Source organism: Phoenix dactylifera, unplaced genomic scaffold (genome assembly GCF_009389715.1).
Source record: "Phoenix dactylifera cultivar Barhee BC4 unplaced genomic scaffold, palm_55x_up_171113_PBpolish2nd_filt_p 000717F, whole genome shotgun sequence".
Taxonomy (NCBI): domain Eukaryota; kingdom Viridiplantae; phylum Streptophyta; class Magnoliopsida; order Arecales; family Arecaceae; genus Phoenix; species Phoenix dactylifera.
Window position 1 is genome coordinate 65,917 of NW_024068096.1, and position 17,979 is coordinate 83,895.

The following is a 17,979-nucleotide window of genomic DNA, read 5'->3' on the forward strand; positions in this document are numbered from 1 at the left end:
CCGCCCTCCCATGAAGGCTCCCTACTTTGGGCTGATGAGCCTCGGCAAGATACTCCTCAGTCTGGCCACCAGTACCTTTGTCATAGCCTTGTACAAGGTGGTGCATAAGCTAATCGGGCGATAATGGCTTGACTCCGCGGCATCCTGTCTTTTCGGGAGAAGGGTGACAAAGGTCCTCTTCCAGTCTGCAGTCATCACGAATGTACTAAAAAACTGCTGAATGACCTCTACCATATCCTGTCTGATCACAGGCCAGTATCTCCTGAAGAAGACCGGAGGAAATCCATCTGAGTCGGAGGCTTTATCCTTAGCAAGGGACCATAATGCCTCTTAGATCTTCTCGGTAGACACAGGCCTGATCAGTGCTACTTCTTCTCTATCGAGACTTTTGTCGTTGGGCTTGCATGACCGACGAATCTTCATTTTTCATCTGCATTGTCCATCTGGTGCGAAAGAACTGCTCAAATATTCACCTAATAGTATTCAAATCCTTTGTGATATGCCCATCGTCGCTAGGGGTGGCTATCGGGTCGGGTCAGATGCAGATCGGGTCAGAAAATTGTAAACCTGAACCCGATCTGTTTATTAAACAGGTCAGAAAATTACAACCTGAACCCGACCTGTTTATTAAACGGATAATCCGATCCGATTCGTTTAACCCGTTTAATAAAAAGAAATTGGGGCAGCCGGCCCTAATCTCTTCCTCCCATTTAAAATTTTGCCCGTGAGAGCCCCAAATTTCAAATACCTCCACGATGGAGAACCGCCTATTCAAAATTTCACTTGCAGCCGGCCCTACTCTCTTCCTCCCATGATCCTATCCTTCCACAAACACCCACTCCCCATGGAAGAAGACGAAGAACTCGTACTTTCTCATCGCCGCTGCCGTCGATGCCGAAACCCTAACCTTAAGCCGTTAGGGTGTGCTCGGGGCCTTGAGGGCCGAAGAAGGGGAACAGAGAGAGGGGAGGGCCCGAAACCCTAAGGAGGAGGAGATCTTCCACTGCTTGCGGCGGAGGTGGGGCTCAGAGGGGGTAGAAATCTTCCACCATGAAGATGGAGCTTCGGGCCCTCCAGCAAACAGGAACAAAAAAAAAGAGTTAAACGAAAGACAAAAAGGAAAGGAACTATGGTTTGTTATATTAGCTCTTCTTCCTTGACGCTCGTGAATTTTTGAGAACGAGGAGGGAGGGAGGGAGGGAGGGGGAGAAGAGTTGTGGGAGTGAGGGTGAGGGGATTGGGTAAAGGATTTTTCAAGGAGGGGAGAGAGAGAGAGAGAGAGAGAGAGACTCAGAGGTGTCCGTAAAGTCGGGGAAAATATAACTAAATGAATAAAAATCAGGAAAAGAGAAAAAGCAAAAATAATCACGCTCCATCTCCCTGCTGTGACTTTGTGGTCCACTGGGCTGCGGGCTGCCCGATTGTCCAAGTCTTCCAGACTTCCAGCAAACAAAAAAAAAAAAATCTATGGGCATCAAATTATAAACGGGTTAAAAAGGTCAGACATCTAAAATCCGTATCCGATCCAATTAATAAATAGGTTAAATGGGTCAACCTATTTTCGATCCAAAATTGTTCAGGCTAAATTTAAATCTATTTATAACGTATCGAATATGGATCGAATTAGCGGGTTGGATCATATTCTGTCATCCCTAATTGTTGCTCCTTACAGATCGAGCTGTTTCTCTGCCGCCTAACGACTGTCGGTAGACGGAAACTTAGACTCGCACACAATATGGCCTCCTCCGTTTCTGTCCTTTTCGGTGCCACTATAAATACCATCAAAGAAAGAAGAGGGGGCTTAAAAAAAAAGGAAGCACGGAACCGAGAGAGGGGAAGAACCGAGAGAGGGGAAGAAGAAGGGTCATGGCTACATGTAAGTCCCACGTCGGCCATTCTGTCTCTCGAACGAAGTCTTCCCATTCTTCTTTTTGTCTATCGACGATCTTGTTCGATGGGTTTTTGTTTTTCATTCGAAAACCTAATCGTAAATGGTTTCTTGTTCCGAATGCCGTCAAGGGATTTATTTTTTTCTTTTCCATTTCTCTTGACGAATTCTTCAGCGTTCGGTTTCTGGATTGCACGACGGGTCTTTCAAAACTGAATCCTGGGCGGTTTATAGTTGAAAGCTATCAAAGATTCTAGTTTGCTATGGCATTTTTTCTTTCTCTTTGTTTTTCTTCTCTCGCGTGTTCTTCTTGCTCTTTTTGTGTGATGCCGCGGCATTGCATGCCCCTTTGAACGCGCTTATCGATATGTTGAAACTTCCGCTTCTTGTTTTTCCCCTTTTCCCCTTTTTTCCCCTCCCCACAATGTTCCTTGATATTGATATTAGTTTCCTTGCTGAGAATTTGTGAGTGATTGAAATCTTGTAACCGATCTGGTTTCTTGAATTTTGAAACTTATAATAGTTCTTCTTCTTGATTTCATATGTGAATTCTTGTTCTTGTTCTTCTTCTTCCTCCTCTTTCTTTCCTTGAACGGGATTCGGGCTTCATCTGTGAGACAGCATTGCAAATCCAAATATTCGATCTTCTTTACTTATAATTTTTTTTATGATTGCACGGATTAAACTTTTTGATTTTCTTGTGGATATTTTTGCAAACCCTAAAAACAAGAAAAGCCATATTAGTTTCTGTGTGCCGATGGATATTATCAGAAACAAAACGTTCGCATGCTTGGTACCCGCCATCTTTCTTCTCCGTTCACTTTCACCATCAGTATGAACAACAGTGACTTGAATAGACTCAGAGATAGCACTAAATAGGAATGAATGTTTATTGAGGATTCTTGTAATGTGTCTTCATTAGTTGGCAAAGGGATTGACGATGATTATGGGATGTACTTAGCCCATTCTTTTCAGCACTCGCTTTGGTACTTCGCTATCTGACTTGTTTTCTTCCTGATATAACTTAACACCTTGAATCTAGGTGAAGCACATTGGTATTCCTCTTCCTACCATGCTGCACCTCACAAGCAGATGTGGGAAAGAGTTTAGACCCCAATGTCTCTATGTTGTGTTCAAAATCAGTTTCCATCATCTGGAAAAGTATGATATTTATTTGTTGCATTGGGACGAGGAACCCAGCAACTCTCTCCTCTGAATTTAAGTAATACTTTCTATATACAGCTTGAGTAACTTTTCTTGAATTTTTAAAGAGATTATATTGCTGGTAAATATCCTTTTTTCACATTTTAAGTTGTCCTGTATTTTTTGCAGTCATGATGAAAGATGTCTTGCGTTCAATCAATTTTTTATATATTTCACTACATAACTTTCCTGAATTTCTGCACTGAGAATCTTCAGCTTCTTTCCCTGGTAAGAATATGTTCACAAACTTGCTTGGAAAGGAAAGCTGTTAAGCAGGACATCAACAACCTCAGAAGAAACCAGCAATATGTAGGTTCGGAATAATGGCTCATTATTATAAACATATTATTGGGACTTCACGAACATAGAATTGTTTGATTAAAGAAAAAGTAAAGCAAATCATCTGGCCATGTCGTACTTCAGTCAAACGAAAGTTGTGATAAATTTGACATCTATCTGGACCTTTAAATCTTATGAAACAATAGATTTTTGAGGGGGAAAAATATGCCATCATGAAAGAAAATATCCAAGGCGCCCTTACCAGGATGCAGATTTGAAAATGTGGCATGGGAGACAATTTGCCAATGTATGCTTGGTCAAAAGTCCTTATCTTTTTCAATTCAAGTGGTTCTTAAAGATCAAGCAGGAGAGATGATGCTTCACTCTTGTTGCAGCAATGTATGGTCAATAGTGCTGGTGTACCTTAACACCCTAGATAAATCCTTGGTATAGTTTGTCATTGAAATAATCAGTGCTGCAGGTTTTGTTTCAAATTTGGTTTATTATGCAATTCAGTCACATGCTCATGCAAAGCCATAGTTTGTACACTGACCAAAACATTAGTGCTAGTGTAGCTTGCCATGCTTGTGCATTGATGAATCTCCTATCTGTTTATATGGGTCATTCAGTTGCATGAGTTATCTCGAAACTGGTAAGCATCTTTTATAGTCTGACACTTTGTTTCAGGCAGTCAAGGAAGTACCTCTAATATCACACTGTTCAATTTTCATCCGGAGTTCAAAAAGCTCAGGTGCACTGCATTGTTTACTCCTCGTAGGACAAAAAGTGGCAGATTAGAAGCACTGAATGGCTCTAAAGGAACTCAGATATGGCAGGAACCAGTGCATGCTGCAGGATTTGATAAGCAGGCTCAGAGACTCACAAACTCATTGGCTGCAAGATGTTGCTTATCTTCTGGAAGTATGTGCCTTTTCAATGTAACATTTTTTTTACTAATTTGTAACTTATCTGTGTAAATCTCAAATATTGGTTTTAGGTTTGTCATATCGATAACTGCAATTTGTCAGACAAATCATTGCAATTTGCTTGGATAATTTTTCTCGTAATAGGGGGTAAATTTCATCATTATAGATGAAAAACTTAAATAAAGCTTGAGGTCTTATATGTTATACCGCATTCGCAATGGGGCATGCCAATGCACATTTGCGCGGGAAAAAAAAGGAAAAGATAAAATCTTAAGTTATACCATACCAACTATATAAATATTTATCAATAACATAATACTTTTTTTCAAAAAGCTGGCATCAATAAATAGGATTTGATTTGGGGTTGCCCATTTCCACATTTTTATCATATTAGGTTTTCAAAAACAATCCAAAATCCTTACATATTTTTATGAGATCATTCTTTTTTTTCAAATTAGTTTGGAAAACAAATATCCACAAATATGGTTTGATCTGGAAGAATTCTTTATGTTCTTTCACTAGATTGGTTTTTAAAAAGCAATCCAAAATCTTCCAGATTTTTTTACTGTTTGTTTTGGATTTGGATCTTCTCCAGCTAGGGTTTCGATTGGACAGGTCCAATCTCCAATCATGGGTCACTATGTTTGCATGTCAGCTCATGATGTAGTGGGCTCCATTCCTTACATGGATGGTGTGTTGCTCTATGTGTGGGGACTTGCTGCATCACAGGCCATTATGCCTATCACAAGCTATCTCTTGACCTGTTTTACCTGTACACGAGTGTCGAGCTCCTAGAGTCCTTGTCGGATATATATCCAAATTGGGTACCTATCAGAGGTGCATGGATACTTATCAAATTTTTCTATCTACAACTTTTAGACGCTGATAGAGAATTTGAAGATAAAAATTATTTTATCTAAAATTCTCATGCTTATTGTGAAATTTGAAGATAAAAATGTATATTGGAAGAATTATATATTTAATATTTATTTTATCAACATTTTAATAATAGTTTTTAATTAAAATTATTCTTTTTTGTGTCTCTCATATTTTCGTTTTCTCTTCTTGTTGAGTCAAACACTTGGACATGTTTCTTAATCTGATTCTTGTGTCCATGCCCATGCAACACTATCCTTGATTGGAGAGGATTTGAGTCCTTTTCTTTTTGATAGTTATATTTCTTTTTCCTTTTTTAACATCTGGAATTAATGTGGGGGGATAGGTTATATACTATAGAAAAAGTGGGAAGGCATATTCTGTGTAAAAATGATAGACATAATTTAGAGAGAATAATTCCTACCTTTGGAACTGTCTTTTTAATGAAGTATAGCTTATAATGCATCAACCTTCCCTCTATGAGACACCCCGAATTTTCCCCTCATTTTTTTGTAATTTTTCTGTTACTACTTACCAAGACAGGTTAACCTAAACAAGCATTGGAAATGTTTAGCAGTTATATTTTATGAATTATTAAGCATATAAACCAGAAAATAGTCATAGGATATTATTTGATAAGAATTTCTTTTTGTAAAATATATACACATAATATGAAGAAGTCTCACAAGCTTTTTCTGCTTACTAGGCATTTTTAAACAACTTGATGTAATCCTGATGGGATATTCAGGGGCTATTCACAATGATGCTAGGATATGTGACAAGGGTGTGAAGTGTCCAGGAGAATCCAACATGGGAATCTTCTAAAAGTTAGGCATGAGGACACATCTATATCTTACATACATACGTACGTACATCACACACACACACACACACAATGTATTACATATTATATAGTGATATATGCATATGATCAATAATGAGCTAGACCTATGTTCTAAGGTTATATAAATTTGATGAAATGGCTGTTTATTATATTAGAGTTAAGAACTTTGATATTGAAGTGCTAGAAGTAGGTACATAAAGATGATGGCATCATAATTTGATGGTATGATATGTTATAGAGGGTCATGAAGTAGCCAAATGTTTAGGTGTTTGCCACATCATAAAATCCAAAATTCGGAGTGTCTAGGTAACACTGGTTACTTGTGTAGACTAGAACAGATTTTCCTCAGATCTGATTTTGACCTTGATAACCAGCAATAATGTGCTCTTTACTACCATCCCTTATCACAGTGAAGAGAAGAATTGAAGCAAAGATCAAAGAGGCGGAAAGAGTAGAATTAGAGAGGAACGAGATGAAACACAAAGGGTTGGGGAAGAGGTTATGCAGATAGATGAAAACTTGCGTTGAAATGGTTTAATGATATTCACAAGCATTTTCCCCATTCAGTGGATCAGGCTGTGTAATAGAACCTGTTACAAAGTAGGATCCTTAAAGGAAAAGATCGATATAGATGTTATGAGGCTAGTGATTTTTTATTATGTTTGTGTAACCAGAACGTGCTCAGACATGTTTAGACCATTTTTTTGAAATATGAAATGAAGAGTTGGAGCACATTTATGATTCCCTTCTGCAAAGTTGTTGCTGCATTTGCTTGCCTTTGTTCTGTTTTTCTCAGCATACAGTTTCAGTCATACTTATACACTGAATCATTAAATTATTTGCATTAATTGTATGCATAAATTGCAGAATTTCTATTATAATATTTTAAGGAGAAAATAAAATGGCTGATTTTTTTAAATAAGTTTCTTGGAGAATATCTGCGTCAATATTGCATGAATATAGTTGTTTCAGACCACTAAAAAAAATTCCTTTATATTGTTCTTCCGCTTCTAGCCATCTTTGGTATCTAAGATTCAAACTATTATTTGACCATGCATTGAAATTCATACTTGCATGCATGAAGGTGAGAGTCATATGAGCATTTACTTTTAATTGGTTGAAGAGTCTCTGTTGTCTGATGTTAACTGTCTCCATGAATTTATGCTAACATGTCTCAATTTATCTAAGTAGCAGAGAACGATTCAGATGCCATCATGCTCGAAGAAAATAAATCTAAAGTAGACCAAATTATCCCAGTTTCACTAGAAGTGAGTACCTCATTCTGATTTGGTTGATAATTGTAGCTTTAAACATGAAGACTGCATAAGTGTCCTGCTGCATGTTCTCTCATAAAACCGTGGAAATGCAAGTGGATTTCATGTTTGAGGTCTGAAAATTTGTTAAAACTTTAAGTGATGTTCTGAAAAAAATATTTTAATTTGGTAAGAGGAAAACGATTAACTTGATTCTCCTATCCCAAGTCCTTATTTTTACTAAATTTGCTTCTTAACATATAAATTATCTAAATTTGCATGTCAATAATATAGTGTTACGCCCATGCAGAAATATAAAATGCATTGTCTGGTATTGACGTAATGACCAAAAGAATAATCCTTAGTAACAAAATCAAGCTCCATTATCTATTGTCATGTAAATAATTTCACAAAAAACATTGATTAATTTTTTTTCCTTAAGAGTTAAGTCACAAACCATAATGGCAACAATTTGGGAATAAACTGATTACAGGGGATTGTATATCATTCCATATTTGCTGGAAAGTTTATTAGTCTGCCCAGTGATTTTTCGTCTTCAATTTTCACAGGTGGAGCCTTTGCTCACAGCCATCTGTGATACATCTTCTATCTCAGAGTTTAAACTGGATGTAAGGCATTTCAAATTGTAAACATTATGGAAGTGTAGCCATTGTTATTTGATTTTCTGAAAAATGTAATAAATAAATACTATTTTATTTATCTATGTGTTTTATCATTATGATTAGCTTGCAGGCTTTCATCTCTATGTCAAAAGGGACTTGGTTGAGGAAAATGTACCCCCACCTGTTCCAATTCTCCCTCCAGCCCAAACCAATACTACAAACCAAACTGCTGATTCAAATGGGTCTGCTGCTACAGCTTCCCTAGCCATCTCCAAACCAAAACCATCTACAGGTGGCATCCAGAGAACAGCTTCAGATGAGGGATTAGTGATGCTTCCATCACCAAATGTGAGGAACTTACCTCTCTCTCTCCCCCCCCCCCCCCCCCCCCCCCCTCCCCCCCTTCCCACCTCTCTCCTCGCGAATTAGGCCAGGGCTCATTCCAATTTGTTCAACCATAAAGTACACTTCTTTTTCTTTCCTTTTGTGAATGGTCTTTGCATTGATGTTACGTGTTAAGCAGGTTGGGTTCTTTAGGACATCCCGCACCATCAAAGGAAAGCGAGCACCTCCATTATGTAAAGAGGTAACTCTTTTATTAAGGCATGCCTTTAAGATTTTCAATATTGGAGCTAACTGACCTGAAGTAGTTGAGCAGAGATTTATATTGGGGCTTCATCTGTTCTATTTTGGCAATCTGGAAAATAGCTAATTAAATTTTAGTCGTTGGCACCTATATCCTCATACTGTTCTGCTTCAAACTGAAATTTCTGTGTACTTTTTTAAAATACAGTTTGTATGTTTTTGGTTTTTATCAACTTATAGATCTTTTAAATGATTGAGCAATGAGGTCACAGAATTAGAACCGATAAGTGGTCTGGAACAGGATGAAAAGATGCTCTGCGGGTTCACTTGGTGGTCTAGCTCTAAAATTGCCTATTGCCTAAAATAGAAGTAGCTCATATTTTCCTCTGAAAAGTTAGCATTAGCTAAAAGCGTTTTCTGGATGGGTATGATTTCAATAGACAAGCACATATACACCAAGTTTAGTTTATCAATTGGAAGTAGATCTAATATAGTTACTGATCAATGAGTTTTGAGCTAGACTTTACCGTACCAGCAAATAGTTAGAAGCCAAACACTGAAGGAGATGGTTTCTTACCATTTACCAACTTGTCTACACCTGTTGTTCTTTCTTCTCATAAATACTGCACCTTGTATCTCTTAAATATCACCTCCCACTCCTTTTATTGATGCAATCTCGCTACTCCAGAAAAAGGTTTATATTTTCCCCACCAAGACCTAAACCCATTCGCAAGTCCAAGCTAATGTAATTTCTAGTTTATAGATCCTTGTTTCTCTTGAATCTTTTCATTTGTCTATTGCTGGCATAATTTAAGAGAATCTTTCTCTCTATGGCCTAACTTGATTGTCTTTGCAAATTGAATCTAATGCAATATATACTTCTATCCTTATTTTTCATGATCTCTTCCCCCATTTATGAACATAGAAAATATTTGTCAATGAGCTATCAATGGTCTGTCTATGTTTTCTTTAAGATTTGATCATGTTGGCTTTTCAAGGTTATTGGGTGCCAGGGTTGCAAAGAAGGTGCATCATTGGATTTTTTCCCCATATTCCTAGTTGTTATAATATTCACTATTGACAGACTTTGAAAGAAGTGCATTTGATGCCGTAGGCACAATCACTAGTTTGCTTACTTTAGAATCTCATAAGATGGAAACATGTTGGGGCTCAGTTTTATTTTCCAATTTTATCAGCTTAATGGGATGTAATCCAAAATCTTGTGGCAGTCATCAGATAGTCATTATATAATATTAGAATCCAATAAGATGGAAACATGTTGGGGCTCAGTTTTATTTTCAAGTTTTATCAGCTTAATGGGATGTAATCGAAAATCTTGTGGCAGTCATCAGATAGTCATTATATAATATTTAATGGTGTGCCGCTTGTAAAGCTTCTTTTCAAGTATTTTCTGATTATTTAGTTAGCTAAGACACCCTAGGCAATCATGCTCAAGGTGATGACACAAGGTTGAATGCAGGGGTGTGAATGAGCCAAACATGAGAGAGCCAAGCCTGCCTCTAGCTTGGCTTGTTTTACAATCGAGCTGAGCTTGAGCCAGCACACTTAAATTCCAAGCTGAGCTCGAGCCTCACGAACAGCTCATTTAAAAGATTTGGTGAGAGCTCAAGATCTTTCTATGCTTTCATTCATATAGTTTAGACTCACCTTTTCATTATATTTTAATATTATAATTAAAATATATTCCACTCTTCATAAATTGTATTAATTTACAATAAATAAATATAAAATAAATTTTATATTGATAATAATAATTAAAAATATATAACATATATATATACTTACATATTGATATTTTGAGCTAAAATGAGCCAAGCTCGAGCAAGCTAATCGTGGCTCTAGCTCGGCTCGCTTGCTAACTGAGTAAGCGAAACTCAAGTGAAATTTCGAGCCAAACGCTACCTAGCTTAAGAACAGCTTGCATGTTTGCCAGCCCTGGTTGAATGCCATGCTGTCTCAAGATGTTTCTGTTGAGACTATGAGAGTTAAAAGTAGCCAAGCCATGCACAAGAACAAAATGACAAGCATTGATTACAAAGTTAAGTTGACCAGGCTTGATTGGGGCTTTCTTTTTCTGTAATAAAATCAAATGGGTCTTGGAGATTTGTGGTCAATATTGGTTTGTAAAGCATTTCTCACCTTTTACTTCTTTGTGATAGTGTCTTGTTTGACTTCTTTCAGAATTCTAGACAACTTCATGCTTCCTTTTTTGCCTTTAGATGCAAGTTGTGGATGTAGAAAAGATGTGTTCTTTACTCTTTATTCTCATGGAATAGTTGCGGATTTATCAAATAAGGTTCTGTAAATATGAGAGAAATGAATGGGAGGCACACTATAAATTTAATAACAAAGAGCTGACTAGGTGATAGAATAATCTTGATAAAAGTAGTCTTAGATGATCAGTCCATTAATATCATTAGCACTTATGCTCCTCAAGCGGGATTGGATGATGCTACAAAGCAACACTTCTGGAGGAACATAAATAAGACTAATTTAAGAGAGTAGAGAAAGGATATCCATCGGAGGATATTTGAATGGCCATGCAAGGAAATATAATATAAGTTTTGAAAAGGTGCATGGATGTTATAATTTTGGAGATAGAAATAAAGAGGGAAGTACCAATTTGGAGTTTGCGACGGCATATGACTTAGTATTAGCTAACACTTGCTTTAAGAAGAAAGATTCTCACTTGATAACTTTTAAAAGTGTGTATGATAATAATCAAATAGATTTATTCCTTACTAGAAAGATCGATTGATTTTTGTATAAAATTTGTAAGGTTATACTAGGTAAGAATTGAACAATCCAACATAGATTGGTCGTTTTGGATGTATGTATTAGGAAATGAAAGAGAAGGATTAAAAAAATAGAAATATGAGAACTAGGTGTTGGAATTTGTGAGAAGAGAAAAAAGGGCTTTTAAGGATAAAATGTTGAAGGAAAAAAAAATTGTCTAGATAGGAAAGTCAATATCATGTGGGAAGAGATAGCTAATAATATTAAGAAAGTGGCTATGGAGGTATTAGGAGAATCAAATGAAAAAGGACTATTCAACAAGGAAACTTGGTGGTGGAATGAAAAAGTTCAGTTGACTGGTAAGGCTAAAAGAGAGCATTGTAGAAGGCTACATAAATGTAGGAATAGAGAAGTGTATGAAAGCTATAAGCTAGCTAAGAAGAAAGTTAAGAAGGCGACACGAGAGGCTAGATTTAAAGTGTATGAAAAGTTATATTGCAAGTTAGAAACTAAGGATGGGAGGAAAATATGTATAAGATTACATGACTAAGAGAAAGGAAAACTGGAGACTTAGATTACGCACCAAATCTGAAAATAAAAAATTTTTGGTTAAGGAGAATAAAATCAAATAAATATGAAGTTATTTTGATGGGCTATTCCATCAAAGTTTTGTAAATAGTTTAGGATGCCTTACTAGTTCATTAAGAATAGAAATGTTAAGTGTACACGTAGAATTACAGTATCTGAAGTAAAGGAGGCTATGAAAAAAATAAATAGGAAAAATGGTTGGACCTGATGGAATCTTATGAGGTTTAGAAGTGTTTAGATGGAAGTAACTTTGTTGACTAATTTGTTTAATATGATTTTAAAAGCTGAGAAGGTACCTAATGAATGAAGGAAGAGTACTATAGTACCAATTTATAAGAATAAAGGTGACATTCAAAATTGTTCTAACTATTGTGGTAACAAACTTTTGAGCCGTATTATGAGACTTTGAGATAGGGTGAATGAGTATAAATTGGTATATGATATGAAAATATCATAGAACCAATTTGGTTTTATGCCCGGAAGGTTGATTATGAAAGTTATTTTTCTCTTTTGAAGGTTAATAGAAAAATACAAAGAAAGATTCAAGATCATTTTATGGTTTATCTTGATTTAGAGAAAGTATATGATACAGTTCCTAGAAAAGTTTTATAATGGTGTTAGAAAAGAAATGAGTTTCTTTTGATATATTAATATGATTAAGACCATGTACAATGGAATGGTTACTAGTGTGAGAAATACTAGCAGTAATGCTAGTGAATTTTTAATTATAATAGGTCTACACTAAAGATCTGTTATATGTCTTGACCTTTTTGTGCTAGTTATGGATTAGGTTACTGGGCAAATTTAGGACGATATTCCATGGTATATGCTGTTTGCAGATGACATATTTTAAGCCGATGAAGTTAAAGTTGGAGTTAATCATAAGTGAGAATTACGAAGGAGTGTGTTAGATCTAAGTATTTTAAGTTAAGTACTACTAAGATGAAATACATGGAATGTGGTTTTAATTAGAAATAGAGATAGAGATGGAGTGAAAATTGAGGATCTTATATAAGAGTGAACATTTTCAGTATTTAGGATTGATTATTCGTAAGGAAGGGTAGATTAAAAAGGATGTTATCCTTGGGGTTAAAGCAAGTTGGATAAAATGGAGAAATGCAACCGGGATATTACATGATAATAAGTACCTGCCAAGTTGAAGGAAAAACTTTATAGGATAGCCATACTACCGATTATGCTTTATAGTACAGAATATCGGGCAGTTAAAAAACGTGTACAAGATGAGGGAGGCCGAAATGAGAATATTGAAATGGATATATGGTAATACAAATAAAAATAGAATGATAAATGAAGTCATTCATAAAAAAGGTGGAGGTGGCACCAATTAAAGACCAATTGAGAGAGTGACTTAGTTTAGATATGTACAACATAGGCTGAGGGATGATGGAGTAAGGGCGCTTCTCACCTCCTACAAATACTCCGGCAAAAAACAGTTTCTAAGTGGGGTAAAAGAACTTGGGATCGTCGATCTCTTCCTTAAAGATTGAGATGAATCGATGTCATTTGATGGTGTGAAAACACTTAATGATGTCGAATTCTAAAAACCAGCAAGAGGTTCCCCACTCTTCTTTGATCCGTCGTAGGGCCGAGTAGCAGCCTCGACCTGAGTGGAAGTGCGATATATCTGGAAACTCAGAATTGTAGGATTCGGGTACCATTCTGATCGCCTCTTTCATGATCTTTTCTATAGGTAGAACAACTGTGAGCGAACCCTTCTCTCTTTCTTCATTTTCAAAAAGGGAAGCAGAGCCAGTTTTTTTATGGAGTGATTTGATACATATAGAAGGAAAGAAGGGTAGAGGTAGACCAAAATTCATGGGATGATGTAGTAAGGAAGGACTTAATATCACTAAATATTTCAGAAAAAAAAAGAGTGGAATGGAGGAAAAGGATTTATGTAGCTGACTCCAATTAGTTTTGGGATTAAGGCTTAGCTAAGTTGAGCTGAGTTGATTATATCCCAAATGCAAATTTTTTAACAATATCTGATTTTTCCAAATCACTTCAATTGACTTGAGAATTCACAAATTGCTATTTGCAGCTCTTGATCAATACTGCAAACTTGCAAGGTTCTCTGAGACCGAAATTTTATTTTTGCTTGTCTGCTCAATGGCCTTCATGTTTTCAGAACTGTACTTTTGTCCTTAATGAGACAATTTACAAAAAGAGGGACTGTCTTGTGCATATTACCTTTGGATATTTTGTGTTTCTGTTCCAGAAAGATAATATGTCTAGTCAGGTTGTAGTAATCCAAATTAACATGACAACAGACAAATGGCTCTGGCTTGGTCAATTACATGACTCGTTGCTTCCTTTTATGTCTTTTATTTTTCAGTTACTTCTGTTGCTTCTTTTGCTCAGCCAACCCCACAATCGTTCTTTGTAGTAAAAATAATAAATCCCGGTCTACGTTATTGTTCTTACTTTGTAGGCCCTATCTAATTTTTTGTAATGTACTCTTGGCAGAAGCAAGAAGTCAAGGAAGGCCAGATTCTCTGTTGCATCGAACAGCTTGGTGGAGAGATTCCTGTAGAGGTACTAGCTTGTATCCATTTGTAGAACCCCTCGCATTGAAGCCAATATGGCACGCATAATATTTTTATTTTAGTTCATTTTTCTTTTATCACTTGTTTCAGTCTGATGTTTCCGGAGAGATAGTAAAGATACTAAGGAAAGATGGTGGTAAGGATGCCAAACTGTTGTGTTTATGTTATGGCTGTTATGTGATGCTCATCGACATAATCCTTGTTGATGCTATGCTTTGCAGAACCAGTAGGATATGGTGATGCTCTTATTGCAATTCTCCCTTCATTTCCTGGGATTAAGAAACTTCAGTAGGCAGGTTGTTTCCATAATTTACTAAGGTTATTGACCGGATTAGGGTCTCGGCAGGAGTTTTTGGTAGCATAGCTTATAAATACATATACTGTCATTGAGCCTCGTGGCTGGTCGAAATGGGCTGTGTTATTTGACGTTTCTTCAGAGATGGTCTCAAATATGGTATGGACTTTGGATGCCGGAAATTTTCACATGATGCTTGGATAATTTCAATCTGTGGTCAGCAATGCTATATCATACATACCTAATCACCATTCGACTAATTGCCATCTAAAGTTTTGCTTGAAGCACCAACCAGGAAGCAAGTGGTGGCTTAACTGTAATTGTTGGAGGCAGCTTTGTCTTTAAATCTGGTCTGAGTTCCGATGACAATGTTAATGAACATATTTTTCCGATATTTATCATCCCAGCTGTTATAGTGTTCTTGCTTGTGTAGTAATATCCATATTTCTAGTTCGTGGTATATAAAGTTGGAAATTGTCCGGGTCATCAGGCGGATTTTAACTTTTTGTCCATTTCATTTATAAAACAGATTTGAAGGCCGCACATCAGATTTGGTCCTCCTGAGCATTAACAAAAAATAATGCCATGACCCGATGGCCTCATCTTCTTGCTTTGCATGGTCGCTGGCCGTAAGCAGAGGAGCTCCTTTTTTTTTTTTTTTTTTTTGGTTGAAAAATGGTATTCATATAGCTCTTAAATGGTATAGCCTGCCAAGTTAAAAGAAATAAAATGATACAAGAAAGATGGATTCTCAATGGCGCTAGTTCAAATAACCACTCGTAGGAGATAATTCAGTCTGTAGATCTGTTTGTCTTCCGATATACATGTGCTGCTTGGAAGGAACTTATTCTCTTGATCAGTCTGCGAGTCTTCCGAATCAGTGGGGGGCTGTTTTCGTATCGATCCACTTTTCATATCCAATCGATAACCGTAAAGGAGTTTCTCTTGAGGTATACTCTATTTGCATCAAGTACCCTTCTTGCATAAGAGATGCCCTCTCATACTGTTCAAAGTTTTGCCTTAATGACAACAAGCTGGGGGTGCGCCGACCTTCCGCCACGATTAGTCTGCCATGGTGGTTTCTGATCACAAATTTCACTCCTCCATATGCTCCCTTCACTGACATGCTGCCATCGAAGTTAATTTTGAGATGACCAAGGGATGGGGGTATTTAAGAAAAAAGGGCAAACCTGGATACTATAACAACGGAACTGGTGTCCCAGATGTCCCTGGCCATCCCAAAGGAACTTGCAGCGGCCGTTGTGGTGATCTCCACAGCATGACGAAAAGCCCTATCCACCACCACCCTCGGAGCTGACCCACTGCCCTCAAAGAGGCAGGCATTCTTATCCAACCATATATAATAGGTTAGATATGCCCTCCTAACCCCCTCCTCGACTATAGCCGGTCTCCTCATGGACTCTCTCAGATAGTGTAGCAGGTTCTCTACTGACTCCAATGCCTATGGAAAGGGGACGAAAGACCCCTCCCAGATCTGTACTACTCTGGGACATCTAAGGATGACATGGTCGATGGTCTCCTCGGTGTCCAGGCAGGTCTCACAATATGTAGTGATCCAAACACCTCGCCCTGCTAACATCCTCCTAGTTGGTAGGCAATCCTAAACTACGTTCCATATGAATAGGGCCACTGAGTTGACTCATTCTGACTCTTGCTCCACCCGCAGCACCTCCTGAGTCCGCCTTCACCGACGACCTTCACCGGGCCACTTTGGATAGCTTTTGCCAGCCGTCCAGATCCGGCAAGGAGATGGGTGATCTTGGCCCCCCTTCCACAGAGCTCGGGCCCGAGTCAAGGGGCGCCGACACCGAGCCAGGTCTGGATGCGGCCCCGGTCGTCTTCATCGTCCAGCTTCCCTCCTTGGAAACCTTCGAGAGCCTGATGCGACTTGTGGTTAACCAGGGGCCATATAGTAGCTGCTCATCCTTCTCAGGTTCCTTCTCCCCGGCCCGCCCAGTAGACTCCAACGGGGCCTTCGCTGCTGCCAAGCGCCCTTCTCCGAAGTCCACCTCTATCTCTGTCCCCTCCATCGCTGGAGAAGAAAAACACAGGCCGCCTTCCCATGGCCTATACGCTCGCACCTAAAACAATAGGCCGACAGGTTTTCATAGACGAAAACCTGCCAAATCTTCCTTTCGACACCCTCTCGAACGCCTTTCACAAATATCCCCGGCTTGTGGGGGGATCTGATGTCCAGCTCGATCTTCACCCTCGCAAATCCCTGTTTTTTCTCCTGATCGGTGACACCATCCAATGCCAGTGGTTATCCAGCCGTCATTGCAATTTGGAGTATGGTCTCCTTCTCTCAATAATCTAAGAGCAGTTGTGGGAGACAGCCACACCACCACCCTGTCGACCTCACGAGACCTAGTGATGAAGTTGAGCCTCCATCGTCCCATAGCAAGGAGCTGACCGGCCACTAACCAAGGACCATTCATCAGCGCAGCCTCTTGGTCTTTCTCGCATGCAAACCGATCTGCCAGGACCTCATCCGCCATTGTGAAACACTCAACATCATAATCCAGCTTTCCCACCCGGTGTATCTCTCTGGCAACCCAATCAACCAGTACCTTCTTTCCTACGTTTTGCATGAACACAGTTGTATCTTGCCAGGCCATCCTAGTCTTCGCCAGCCTCTCCTCCGACACCTCTAGTACCTCGGTAAATCGACTATGCAGCAGTCCTAGCTCTCGATTGGAAATCTAATGGCATGTCCATGTCACCTGCCTCGGCGGGCCCTTGGCTACTGCCGCCCATGATGGATCCTTCGCCGCTCCCCAGGGAGTTAGGTGCCTTGGCCCCTTAGGCCTCCCCAGTCCCGCCGACCTAGCCTTTTTCTCCTTTGCCCTGCTGTCGGCCATCGTCACGCCCAACACCTGTTCGAGAAAATCTCCGTATGATTGCATGAATGTTGTTGTCTCTCTCTCTCTCTAGTCAATAGCAACGTACGGGAATTTTTTTTTTTTTTTTTTTTTTTGGGCTAAGAGAGTACGGGACTCTTTTGAGGTCCGCATATCACACCCCCCCTATGTGTCATGGAGGGATGCTTGCTACCATCATGCACCGCCCAGTCTAGCACGTGTCACCAGGTCATGATCTAACATACTGATTTAAATATTCCTACATATTGATGACCGACTATTTTAAATCTGTCTTTGGGAGGGGAATTTTTTCTCTCCCCTGGGGTGCAAACCGATTTAAATAGGGCAGTTTTCATCTATACCATGTCAAGGACAGTGTTAGGGTCCTTAGGGTCTTTCAAATTTGTACAGGA

General features: G+C 38.5%; 1 protein-coding gene across 3 annotated transcripts; it reads left to right on the forward strand.

The window, feature by feature from the left end:
* The first annotated feature begins 1,807 nt into the window (after positions 1-1,807).
* Positions 1,808-15,104, forward strand: LOC103722903 (biotin carboxyl carrier protein of acetyl-CoA carboxylase-like). 3 transcript variants are annotated; one of them, XM_008813629.4, is made up of 9 exons: positions 1,808-1,876; positions 4,058-4,291; positions 7,205-7,284; positions 7,839-7,898; positions 8,016-8,240; positions 8,416-8,478; positions 14,310-14,378; positions 14,480-14,525; positions 14,611-15,104. In XM_008813629.4, exons 1-9 carry the CDS (start codon positions 1,867-1,869, stop codon positions 14,679-14,681), a joined length of 858 nt encoding a protein of 285 aa, XP_008811851.2. In that variant the 5' UTR covers positions 1,808-1,866; the 3' UTR covers positions 14,682-15,104. The 3 variants fall into 3 exon arrangements, with proteins under 3 accessions (XP_008811851.2, XP_008811852.2, XP_008811853.2); XM_008813630.4 differs by having other exon boundaries at positions 7,208-7,284; XM_008813631.4 differs by having other exon boundaries at positions 7,211-7,284.
* The last annotated feature ends 2,875 nt before the right edge of the window (positions 15,105-17,979 follow it).